Source organism: Mustela erminea, chromosome 15 (assembly GCF_009829155.1).
Source record: "Mustela erminea isolate mMusErm1 chromosome 15, mMusErm1.Pri, whole genome shotgun sequence".
Taxonomy (NCBI): Eukaryota; Metazoa; Chordata; class Mammalia; order Carnivora; family Mustelidae; genus Mustela; species Mustela erminea.
The window spans coordinates 77,376,384-77,388,883 of NC_045628.1; the positions used below are offsets into that span (position 1 = coordinate 77,376,384).

The 12,500-nt window shown below is 41.4% G+C and overlaps 1 protein-coding gene across 1 annotated transcript; it reads right to left on the bottom strand.

Annotated features, from left to right (window-relative positions):
* Positions 1-8,540: 8,540 nt before the first annotated feature.
* LOC116574504 (zinc transporter 5-like) lies at positions 8,541-12,263 on the bottom strand. Its single transcript, XM_032315270.1, is given in 4 exon segments — positions 8,541-10,268; positions 10,271-11,368; positions 11,371-11,929; positions 11,932-12,263. Coding segments are annotated over 4 exon segments (2,286 nt in total). The 5' UTR covers positions 11,995-12,263; the 3' UTR covers positions 8,541-9,702.
* Between the last annotated feature and the right edge of the window lie 237 nt (positions 12,264-12,500).

The window sequence follows — 12,500 nt, forward strand, 5'->3', positions numbered from 1 at the left end:
GAAAGTGCCATTAAACGCACTTAGGCTCTCACGGTGTAACGGGCAGAATGCTGTCATGGCCCCAGCCTCATTAACTTTTATTACCACTCCACTCTGCTTCTAGAATGACAGGCTTGGCAGCACTCACAGGCTCCAATCCAGGGAGCAGGCAGGAGGAGAAGCCCGTCCAGCTCCAGAAGCTCCTATCTGTGGGGTCTTCCTTTGGCTCAGCTGTCACTAGGGTGCCTCGTGACATTTGTTCCTGGGAAAGAGAGCAGCTGTTTCTGATGTGTGTGCTCCCAGGAGGGCGAGGGGGGCGGGAGGGGAGGGAGAGACAGCTGCTGGGCCAGCAGGCCCCCTCATTCTCTAATCCTGCCTGGGCTGCCCACCCTCAGCACCTCGGATGCCTGGAGCCCTGTGGGGCAGGACATGGCAACAAGCAGCAGGTCGGCCAAGCACACTTCATTCCGTCTTCCAGAAACACTTAGTCAGCTGTTAGTATGTGCCCGACAGCAGATAGGTGTGGAGGGTACGAAGAGTAAATAAAGATTGTCTCAAAGTACTGGGGTTCTAGGAGAGTCAAAGAAGGACCGATGCAAAGAAAGGATGACACCATACCCTCAATCAGAAGCGCTTTCGATTCAACCTGGTGGGAGTCAGGTGGGCTTCCTGGTGGAGGTGAGGTCTTGCTGAGTCTTGAAGGAGGTATGTTAGTACATGAGTAAGTGGAAGGAATGGAGAGACCAGACTGTCCAAAGGAACAAGCAAGAGAGAAAGGGCACCACCCAGCCAGAACACCACATAATCCAGTCACAGACTGCAGTCCGTAGATCCAGATGAGGTCATATCAATTATATTAGTGCTCAGATGTGAGAAAAATAACACCCAGCTAAAATCACTCAAGCCAGGGTTTTCCAGATTTCAGTGCACACACAAATCACCAGGGATCTTGTTAAAATGAAGATACTGAGTGAGAGGATCTGGGGTGGGGCCAAGTTCATTAGAAATGCAGAACAGTGGGGTGCCTGGGTGGCTCAGTGGGTTAAAGCCTCTGCCTTTGGCTCAGGTCATGATCCCAGGGTCCTGGGATCGAACCCCGCATTGGGCTCTCTGCTCAGCAAGAAGCCTGCTTCTCTTTCTCCCTCTGCCTGCCTCTCTGCCTACTTGTGATCTCTGTCTGTCAAATAAATAAATAAAATCTTAAAAAAAAAAAAAGAAAGAAATGCAGAAATGTAATTGATAATATAATCACTATGAGCTGTGGACCACACTTTGGGCAGCAAGAATTGAACGTCAAGGGGAAGCCTTAAAATATCCAGCAAAATACCTGGATCAGGTGGTTCCATGATGGGTTTGGTGGCGCAACAATGTCACCACGGCCTCAGGCTTTTCTGTCTCTCTTTCCTGCCATCCTTAGCACCTCACCCCTCATCTTATATTCTTATAATAAAAGATGGCCATTACAAGCTCTGCACCTCCCATCCTCCCACAACAGAATCAAAGACAACAAAGGGCATTTCTCCTCACCTCTTTCTTTTCACCAGAGAGGAAAATCTCTCGCAGAATAATATTATATTACATATATTATTATATTAAATTATATTATATTATAATTTTCCTCCCAAAATATATATGATATGTATGTAAACAGATATATAGATACATGTTTTTACCTATCTACCTATCTATAGAGAGAGAAAGATTATATGGAATTGGCTCAGTCACAGAGGCTGAGAAGTGCCAGTATCTGCAGAAGGAGTCAGAAGCTGGAGACCCAAGAGAGCCAATGGTGTCATTCCCGTTCAAGACCGAAGGCCGGAGAACAAGGAGAGTCAATGGTGTAAGTTTTGGTTCAAAGGCCGGTGGGCTCTTAAATCCGGGAAGAGCCAATGTCTTGGTTCAAATCTGCGGGCAAGAAAAAGCCAATGTTCCAACTTGAAGGTTGTCAGGCAGGCTTTTGTTTCTATTCTGGCCCTCAGCTGATGGGATGAGACTCACCCACATTAGAAAGAGCAATCTGCTTCACTTTACTTAGTCTACTCATTTAAATGTTAATCTCATTCAAAAGCACCATTTCAGAAACACCCAGAATAATATTTGGCTAACTATGTGGGCACCCCATGACCTAGGCAAGTTGGCACATAAAATTAAGCATCACACCTCCCGGCAGTCCCTCTCTTTGTTTCATTGTCCAGAACTAAGTCATGTACCCACTCACTACCAGTTCATGAACCATGAACCAAAGAAAAACAGGGTCCTGTGATACTTCAACCAATCATGACTGATCCCACACTATTGAACCCAACTTCTACATGTATACTTCCACCAATGCTGAACTGAACAAAACCAGGGTTCTTTAGCAAAAAAGAAGAGAAAAAGTGGCTATAGGTAGGTGAGCAACAGAACTAAGACCCAAACAACCATGGTTCACAGCTCCCACCTCCACCATTAGGCCCCTTCCATGCTCCCATTCATTTCTGGTAATCCCAAAGCAGTGTCCATTGCTACCTCATATGCAGTCTAGAGTGCTGCTCACTACCTGTATCCTCCTTGAGCCCAGCTCTTCTGTGCAGCCTCCACTGCTCCACACTGTAGATCTCTGTTGATGGATCCCAGACTTGATGTGACCCAACATCTTGGCAGACCCTGAGAATGGAGAATGAGAATGGCTCCCTATCAGGTTTGCTTGACTGGAAAGTGCTGAAGTTCAGGGAATTGTTCTACAGATTAGCACATGTGGTCTTTCCTTTCCCATAGCTCACATCTTATCCTAAGGGCTGGCTCTACATGCCAGCCTCCAGGCTGTTCCTAAAAACACTACCTCCCCTTCTGACTTGTACGGATCCACTGATGAATTTTCTCAAATGCCTCAGAGCCATTCTTTGTACTGTGACTCCCTTCTACCAGCACATCTCCATGACCTGGTCATGACTCCTGAATTGTGTGTGGCTCAGTTTCAGATATATTTTGAGTGTTTTCCACAGGGAGTTTCTCTGCTCTCATTTACATCAGTGGCCATAGATATGTGGGGTGGGTGGGGAGAGACATCACTTACTCCATGCACCAGACATCCCTATCTCAGCTGTCTCAAGATGAAGTGTTGAGCTATATGAGACTATATAGTAATTTTTAGTGTAGTTAAAAGTGGAGTGGAGGTTACATCATGAAATGAAGTTGGAGGGAACGCGTGGGTGGCTTAGTCACTTAAGTGTCTGTTTTCAGCTCGGGCCATGATCCCAGGGTCCTGGAATTGGGTCCCACATTGGTCTTTCCCTTCAACATGGAGCCTGCTTCTCCTTTCCCCTGCTTGTGCTCTCTATCTCTCTCTCTCTCTCTCTCGAACAAATAAATAAAATCTTAAAAAAAAAAAAAAAGAAATGAAGCTGGAGTGGTGTGCAAGAATATTCATTCACTCAATCATTCAACAAATATTTACCGAGCAGCAACTCTGTGCCAGGTGCTTTCCTGGACACTGAATGCAATGAGACAGCCATGCTCCCTACCCTCATGCAGTTTACTTTATGGATCACAGAGTTATCCTAGATACATACTGAAGAATTTGGAGTTCTCTAAAAGGTCACAGGGAGCCAAGTGATATAGGATTTAATCACATAAAGGCACAATTAATTAATGGCATTTGTAACAGTTCTCTTTAGGACCCATGCAGAGGTTGAACTAGAGGAAGCAATAACTAAAGGCAAGATGACTATTGTCCATGCAGTTACTTAGGTGAAAAATGATCAAGGTCAGATCCAAAGCAGTGGTCACTGGGTTGGGGAGAAGGAGATAAGTACAAAACACATAAAGGAGGCTGAGTCTACAGGATTTCATGAGCTCACGAAAGACATGACATGAGAGTGATGGCAGAGAGGGAAGAGTCCATGGAGACCTCTCCACTCAGGAATGGCAGGATGGATACCAGTTTCAGGGAAACATGTTAATTTAGTTTTGATCACATTGAACCTGGATCATTGGTAGGACATGAACCAGGCCCATCATGGTTAGATTACAGTCTTAGATTGAAGAAAGAAATTTAGTTTGAACACAGGAGTCATCATCATGTAGTTTAAGTTATTTATATGGATGAGATTCCCAGGGAAAGAGAAAGGATGTAGTTTAGGACAGAAACTTAGATATAATATTTCAGGGCCTGTGAGAGGAGGGAGCCTGAAAAGGGCCCCGAGAAGGAGTAAAAAAATCAAGAGACAACAGAGCCTTTCTGAAAGGAAGTAGGCAATTCATTTGGGACATTTTTATTGAATATCTCCTATGTAACAGGCACTGTTCTAGGACCCAGCAGTGAGGGACAAGGCCAACCTTCATGAGGCCATCAGTCTACAAAAGAAGATGGGCATGAGTCAAGGAAGTAGGAAGTCCTGAAAAGATGGCAAAGCGGTGCCCATTGCTAGCCCCTTCACCAAGCACAACCTTGGAGATGCCAAAGATCTGCAAGAAAAATGTATAAAGTTGAACAACTGAAGTAAAGATGGTGACTTACTCTTAGGGAAGGGAGAGGGGGTATTCATTTTGTACAGAGCGGCCTGGGCAGAGGCGGGCATAGTACCACCACCGGAGAAGAGACTAATACGTGTTCCTTTCTCCTCCATAGGACCCGGGTGCTTGGTGCCTGCCTTACAGCCCCTGTGATGAGGAAACACCATAGTAAATTTGTGGCAACAATAGTAGCCAGGGGGATGAGTAGTGGACACACATAACAACCAAGGAAAACTGATTAGCCCCTGAGCGTTCCTGAATGCCCCACACCTCAAAGACTGGGTAACTGCAACAAGGAAGATAGTTGCTAAGAATGCCAGGGGAGAGTGTAGTGAAGATCCATCTGAGACAAGAATGTCTTGTGAGGGACACTAAATGGGTGTCCTCAAGAACGGAACACAGCACCCTAAGGCCTCCATCCTAAGGCACACATCACCATTGTAAGCCAGGTTTATCACCAGAAGCACATGAACAGGGAGCAGTTACTAAAACAACATCAACAATCCTCATATTATCTAAAATTTTTGTTTTTCCATTAAAAAAATTACATGCAGGGGTGACTGGCTGGCGCCTTTGGCTCAGGTCATAATCTCAGGTCCTGGGTTCAAGCCCCACCTTGGGCTCTCTCCTCAGCAGGGAGCCTGCTTCTCCCTCTCTCTCTGCCTCTCTCTCTGCCTGATCTCTCTCTCTCTGTCAAATAAATAAATAGAATCTTTTAATAAAGTTACATGCTAAAAACAGGAAGTTGCAGTCTGTACTCAAGGGAAGAACATAGTCAACAGAAACTGACTCTGAGCGGAATCAGATGTTTAATTCAGTAACAAAAATTTCAAAAGGGCTAGTAAGAATATGTTCAAAGAAGTAAAGGAAACTGTCAAATAATCAACAGCTAATATTATATCAATGACTGTTATGGACTGAATGTTGTGTTCCCCAAAATGCATATGTTGAAGCTCAACCTCCAATGTGACTGTATTTAGACATAGTGATAGTGAGGAATCCTGTCATGAAGGTTAAATGAGATCACAGGTGTGGGCTGGTACCCACAGAAGAAGAGGAAGAGGCATTCTTCATTCTTTCTCTCCACCAGTGCGAGAGCTCAACAAGAAAGCAGCTGTTTGCAAGCTGGGAAGAAAGTCCTCACTGGACATCAATCTCGCAGGTCCTTGATCTGGAACATCTAGACTTCAAACTGAGAAAATAAACGTTGTTTAGACCACCTAACCTGTGATATTCTATTATGGTAGCCTGAACAGATTAATACAATGACTTCACAAAATCTCAATAGAGAAATAGAAACTATTATAAAGATTTGAACAGAAATTTTATAGTTAAAAAAATCCAATAACTGAAATTTAAAACTCACTAGAGAGGCTCAGTGGGGATTAGAGTTGGCAGAAGAATCAGTGACATTGAAGAGTGATCAATGGAAATTATCCAAATCGAAGAACAGCAAGAATCGGGATTGAAGAAAAATAAACAGAGGGTCAAAGTCCAGCAAGGTACACCAACATACATGCAGTGGGAGTCTAAGAAAAACAGGAAAGGAAGAGAAAGAATAGGGAAATTATTTGAAAAAGTAATTGTCAAGTAAATTTTTGTAAATATGATGAAAAATCCATCAGGGAAATATCATAGTGAAAAGTGTATTTGCACCTGACAAGAGAGTCTCAAAATACATAAAGAAAAAACTGACAGGACTGAAAGGAAATAGAAACAATTCAACAATTATAGACAGAGAATTCAATACTCCTTTCTCAGAAATTGATTGACCTAGACAGAAACTCAATATGGATATAAAGACTTGAACATTCCTCCCCAAAATATCAGAATTAGACATTCAAATACACATTAGGGATTCTCCAGAATAGACCATATGCTAGACTCTTAAACAAGTCTCAGTAAATATAAGAAGAATTAAATAATAGCACATGTGTTTTCTAGTCCCCACAGAATTAATCAGATGTCAAAAACAGAAAGAAAATTGGGAAATCACCAACAATTTGGAAGTTAAACAATACACTTCTAAGTAACCCTGGGTCAAAACAGAAATCACAAGACAAATTTAAAAATATCTTGAATAGGGGGCACCTGGATGGCTAAATCGGTTAAGCAGACAACTCTTGATTTCGGCTCAGGTCATGATCTCAGGGTCCTGGGATAGAGCCCTGTTGGGGATTTGTATTGGGCTTCACGCTCAGCTGAGTCTGCCTGAAGATTCTCTCTTTCCCTCTGCCCCTACCTGATTTGTACACACTCTCCCTCTCTCTCTCTCTCTCTCTCTCTGTAAAATAAATAAATAAATCTTTAAAAAATATCTTGAGGGGCACCTGAGTGGCTCAGTTGGTTAAAGCCTCTGCCTTCGGCTCAGGTTGTGATCCCAGGGTCCTGGGATCTGCGTAGGTCTCTCTGCTCAGCAGGGAGCCTGCTTCCTCCTCTCTCTCTGCCTGCCTCTCTGCCTACTTGTGAGCTCTCTCTCTATCAAATAAATAAATAAAATCTTAAAAATATATATATATAAAAATATCTTGAACTGGATGAAAGTGAAAACATAATGCAAAATTTATGAAATGTAGAGAAAGTGATACCTAGAGAAAAAAAACTTTAAATACTTATATTAGAAAAATTACATGTCTAGAGGTGCCTAGGTGGCTCAGTCATTAAGCATCTGCCTTTGGCTCAGGTCATGATCCCAGTGTCCTGGGATCAGCCCCATATCAGGCTCCCTGCTCAGCAGGAAGGCTGCTTGTCCCTCTCTAGCTCCGCCCTCCCCAAACCCTGCTTGTGTTCCCTCTCTCGATATCTCTCTGTCGTAAATAAATAAAATCTTTTTTAAAAATTACATATCAAATAAATAAATAAATAAAAATTACATATCTAAGACCAATAATCTGAGTTTCTGCCTAAAGAAACTATTAAAGAAAAACAAATCATGCCCATAGTAAATAGAAGGAAATAATAAATATCAAAAAACAAATCCATGAAATAGAAAACAGAAACACAACAGAGAAAATAAAGCAACCAAAGCTGGTTCTTTGAAAATGTCAGAAGATTGATAAACCTTTTGTCAGACTAACCAAGATAAAAGAAAAGAAGACAGAAGTACACATCATGAAGGAAAGAAGAAGCATTACTACAGAGTCTACAAATATTAAAAAATGATAAGGGAAAATTATGAATAACTTCATACTGACTCTAGTGTGTGATTTTTCCTCCATGCTACCAAGCAATTTTGTAACACCAGCTGTGTATCCCACAAGTTCAAACCCATGCTGACACTATCCACCTGGAGATAGCATCAGACCCCACAGGTCAAGAACTCAGTCCATTATGACTTGCTTAGCCCAACTTCGGGTACCAGTTCGAAGTCCAGGATGTCACCTGTGCATCAGAATGACTGTTTATAAATCAGACGTTCCCCGACCCCTCCTCAGGTTTGATTAATTTGCATGGGTGGCTTCCAGAACTCAGAGAAACATGTTACTTACTATATCACTGGTTTATTTAAAAATGATATAATTTGGGAGTAGCTAGATCTAAGAGATATAGAGGTAAGGTATAGGGAAAGGTGCAGAGAGCTTCCATGCCCTCTCTGAGCTCGGCTCTCCTATGCCACTCTCCGTGTATTCATTCCTTTGGGTTTTATGGAGGCTTCATGCACATAAACACAATTGATTAAATCATTGGCCACTTGTTGAATTGAATCTCCAGTGCCTCTTCCCTTGCCTGAGGTGCCTGCTGCAGTGGGGGTGGGGCCCAAAATTTCAAATCTTTTTTTTTTTTTTCCCACCACTCAAAAAGTTTAATTAGGTATTGAAGATTCTGGACCACAAAATGTGTAAGGATAAGACAAAGAATATCAAAATAACTTGTAACAAATTTCTAGAACCTCTCACATATTAAAATTGTTAAGATAAAAATATGATTTACAATACATGTTTGCCATTATGGTATAGTTAAAAAAATAACACCCATACTAAAATTAATTCATCCTACTTATCAAAATTCCTATTATATGAATGAAAATATTCAAATGCTTATAAATAGGTATTCAAAGGTTTCTTTTGAACATTCTTTGGTGTTCATAAAACTGCATATATTATTATAGATCTCTTTATCATACATTTTTTCAGACTATACATTCAGTTTAAATTGGAAATGAAAAAATATAAATTAGATATTGTTATAGAAAGTAGTTACAGGGTAGATATTTTGATTTCATGATGCACAAGTACTTACGGACAAGATTTACTTACTAAATTTAAAATAACTACCTATTCTTTGATACTTCTTATAGATCCACATGTCCCAGAAATTAAAAAAAGAAGCTGTGTTTAAGGCAGAAAATTCAAATGTGAATTGACATTATTTATGATTCTCTCAGCTGGTTGTTTCACAAAATATGGAGCTAAATGAAAAATGAGAACCCTCGCATTGCTTGGATCCCAGCTTGACAAGGAACTTGGAATGGCAGATGCATAACAAGAAATGGAATATTCTACTTCAGAGGAAGAAGACAAGTGATCGAATAACATGCACACAACTTAGTATAAGTTCTTTACCCTAATAAAGTAATTATTCATTTGCAAATATTACCAAAAGTAAAAAAATTTATTTTACAGAGTGGTTGGTTTTTGTAATACATCAATAATGTTATATACTTCCCTATTCTCAATGCTTGTCTCATTTCAGTGGTTGGTTTCTCCCAAATAATTTAGTTTACATTTAAAGTGGCAATACAGCTTTTACTTAATGGATTTAAGTTATAATTAGAAACCAGTTTTATATACAGAAAATCCATAAATATAGAACGTTTTTTCCTATTTTATCCTAGGGCTATGCAAAAGATTGACTAAAAATTTTTCATTTGGGTCTTTGTAATAAACATGTAAATACATTATTTACAATGGAGATGCTTTCTGACAGAAAGTAAACACACAAGTAATTTTGGTCTTCATTAGAATCCATCATTATATGTTCATTTTTGAAGATGATGTGATACATCATGTTCACTCAAATTTTAGGATTCCTTTTATACACATAATTCAAGTAATTATTTTACTTGTACAATTAATGCTTCATTCTGTATTTAAATTTCCTTTAAGAAAGATTCCTTGATCCAATAGCAGGGAGCTTTAGAATTTTTTTCGAATACAGCAAATGTTTCTGTACAATTATGTGCAATTTTCTTCCTTCTGGCAATATTATAAATACCAAGTAAATTAATCTTCATTGTTCATATCCCAAAGGTAATTCTTGAGTTATCTCACATGATGTAATACCATCTTTGTAGTATTTCATGGACTCCATTTGTTTTGTCATAGCTAGAACATCATGAAATCCAGTACTTAGGCCAGACATATGTTGAAAATATGCCTCTTTTTCCACTTGAATTGTTAAATTGTTTACTCCAGCATCTTTAAGTATTCCTGTAACCTGCTGTACAATTCTTTGTTCCAGCACATCTGATGTCACCTGTATATGAATTGTTCCTGCCACAACACTGGCTGAATGACGCCAAAAATGAGGGTCTCGGTATGATATTAATCCTTCAATTTTCTGTATCTTTTCTAAAGCAAGACGTAGCTCTTTTTCATATTCTGGTGGCAGTCTCAAAAGTAGAACCTGACAGGCATCTTTAATCAGTGGAACAACACTGAGAAATATTAATATAGCAATAAAGAGAGAACACAGGGGATCAGCAATGAACCATCCAAACTGCTCTCTAAGAACTGTGGATACAATTACACCAATACTGCCAAGTGTGTCTGCCAAAACATGTAGAAATACACCCTCATGTTAGCATTCATGCCTCTGCCTGCAGATCCGTGGCTGTGACCATGCCCATGGTCACTGTGTCCATGCATATGGTGGGAATGACTGTGATCAGATGAATGACAGCTTCCCTGAGAAGCTCCATGGTTATGGTTATGGGCATGGCTAAAGGCACAGATACCAATAAGGTTTACTATCAGCCCTCCAACTGAGACTGGTGTTAACATATGTGTGTCTAATTCCAGAGGATCAATTAATCTAGCCACTGACTCCATAAACACAAAAAAGGGTATTACCATTAGAAAAAGTCCACTAATAAATCCAGAGAGAATTTCTATTCGGCCATACCCATAGGAAAAAATCCGAGTTGCTTTCCATCTACTCATCAAGGCTGCAAAAAGACCCAGGACCAAAGCAGAGCAGTCAAAGAGCATGTGAAATCCATCTGAGATCAGACCCAGACTATTGGTCAACATGCCATAGAATAATTCAACAAAGGTAAAAAGCAGATTCAAACACAAGAAGTAAAAGATCTGCCTAGAGTCATTCTCCTCAAGAATTTGTTTTAGTGATTCCTTAATAAACCTGGGGATCGATTGGGAGATACGCTGGAAAGCATCACCCATGAAATTATAAAGAGGTCTTCCTTCAGGAGACTATCCAATTAGGGTGCCTTTCTGTCCTCTCTTGGAAGGAGATGATAAGATGTTGGCAGACAAAATGAAGAATATAGCGCTCACTACCACTCCTTCAGACAGGACATGTTCAGTGCTTTCCTGGTGTGCTGCTTTGTTCAAAGCTCGAAGCTGGTCTGTTATTGGATGTGTCCAAAAATTTCCAAAAAGTAGAGCACTAATAAAAATGGGAAAGGATCCATAGCAGGCATATTTGGAAACTTCCATTTTGACTGAACAAATGGAATCGACATAGAAATCCAGGATCATGACAAAAAAGATAACTGTTGTGAAAGGCATTATGAGAGAAAACCAAGACTCGACTTTACTCTCAGTTGTCACAGAAAGAACAATGACCCATGGGCACAAGAGAAGCACAGAAACAAGACGGGATAAAGCTTGAAGACGTTTGGCTCCACCAACATCTACAGAGAGTTTTCTGGAAGCTTGTGATCTGCCACACCTAAGAAGGCAATGGCTGTGTAAAGCATGTGAGTTAGAGCACTGTCATGATGTCCTTCAGGGTGTTCAGCCATTTTAGCCATGAGTTCATCATTGTCGAAAAGCAATAGGCAGATTACAGCAATAATGAAAAAAGCAGCCCCTCTTGTCTTTGCTGGTCCTCCTCCAGAACTAGTGAACAAAACACCGAGTAGTGAGATGACAACAATATCACTGTGTTCAAATAGCAGCAAAGTCCTTAGTGGTCCACAAAGAGTGAGGCCAAAAAACCACAAGAGTGAAATGATACACCCAGCAACTGCATGTTTAAATATTTTGATCCACTGGTGTTTGGTAATACTTTTTCCAGAAGAAAATGGCTTTTGACACAAAACCATAAAAAATGCAGTCCCAAGTTTTAATATAAAAATGAATTGAACAATGTGAACTGCTTTTAGGAGATCGTATGATTCAAAAAGTCCCACAGCCTTCAAAAATTTAGTGAAACATAGTAACACAATATATTTTGTTAATCGAGCGCTGGGCACGTCCACTGGCCCAAGGCCCCGCCGCCGCCGCCGCCGCCGCCGCCGGGGCCGGCTAGCACCTCCCGGCCGAATTTCTCCTCCATTCCGGGGCTCAGGAGCCGCCGCCGCTGCCCCCGCCGCGGGCTTTCCTCATGTCTCGCCGCTGCCGCGGAACAGCGGGCGCAGGCGCGTCACTCCCCCATGGCAGCGGCCCCGTCGTGTCCCCGCAGGCCCGACCGCCGCCGCCGCCGCTGTACCGGGCTCTGGCTCACAAGCACACGCGCGTCGGGACTAGGCCGCGGGCAGTTCCAGCGGCGCCGGGGTCCCTGGAGGCGCACCGGAGCGGACGGAGCCAGGCCACGTCATCAGCTCGAATCTTTTAATCACAGGGCTGGTTCCCCTGGTAACCAGTCCCCATCTTTAGGTTGTCTAGGGGCTTTCCACAAGTCACCTTATTCACAACAAAAGACACCTTTATCAGTCTCGTTACTTAGAAAAATCCTAAGGTTTTTAGAAGTTCTGTGCAAGGCCAAAGACCAAATATACTATAAACCAAAATATGACACCAAGACATGATGCAACTGAGATAAAATGGAAAAAAAATCCTAGG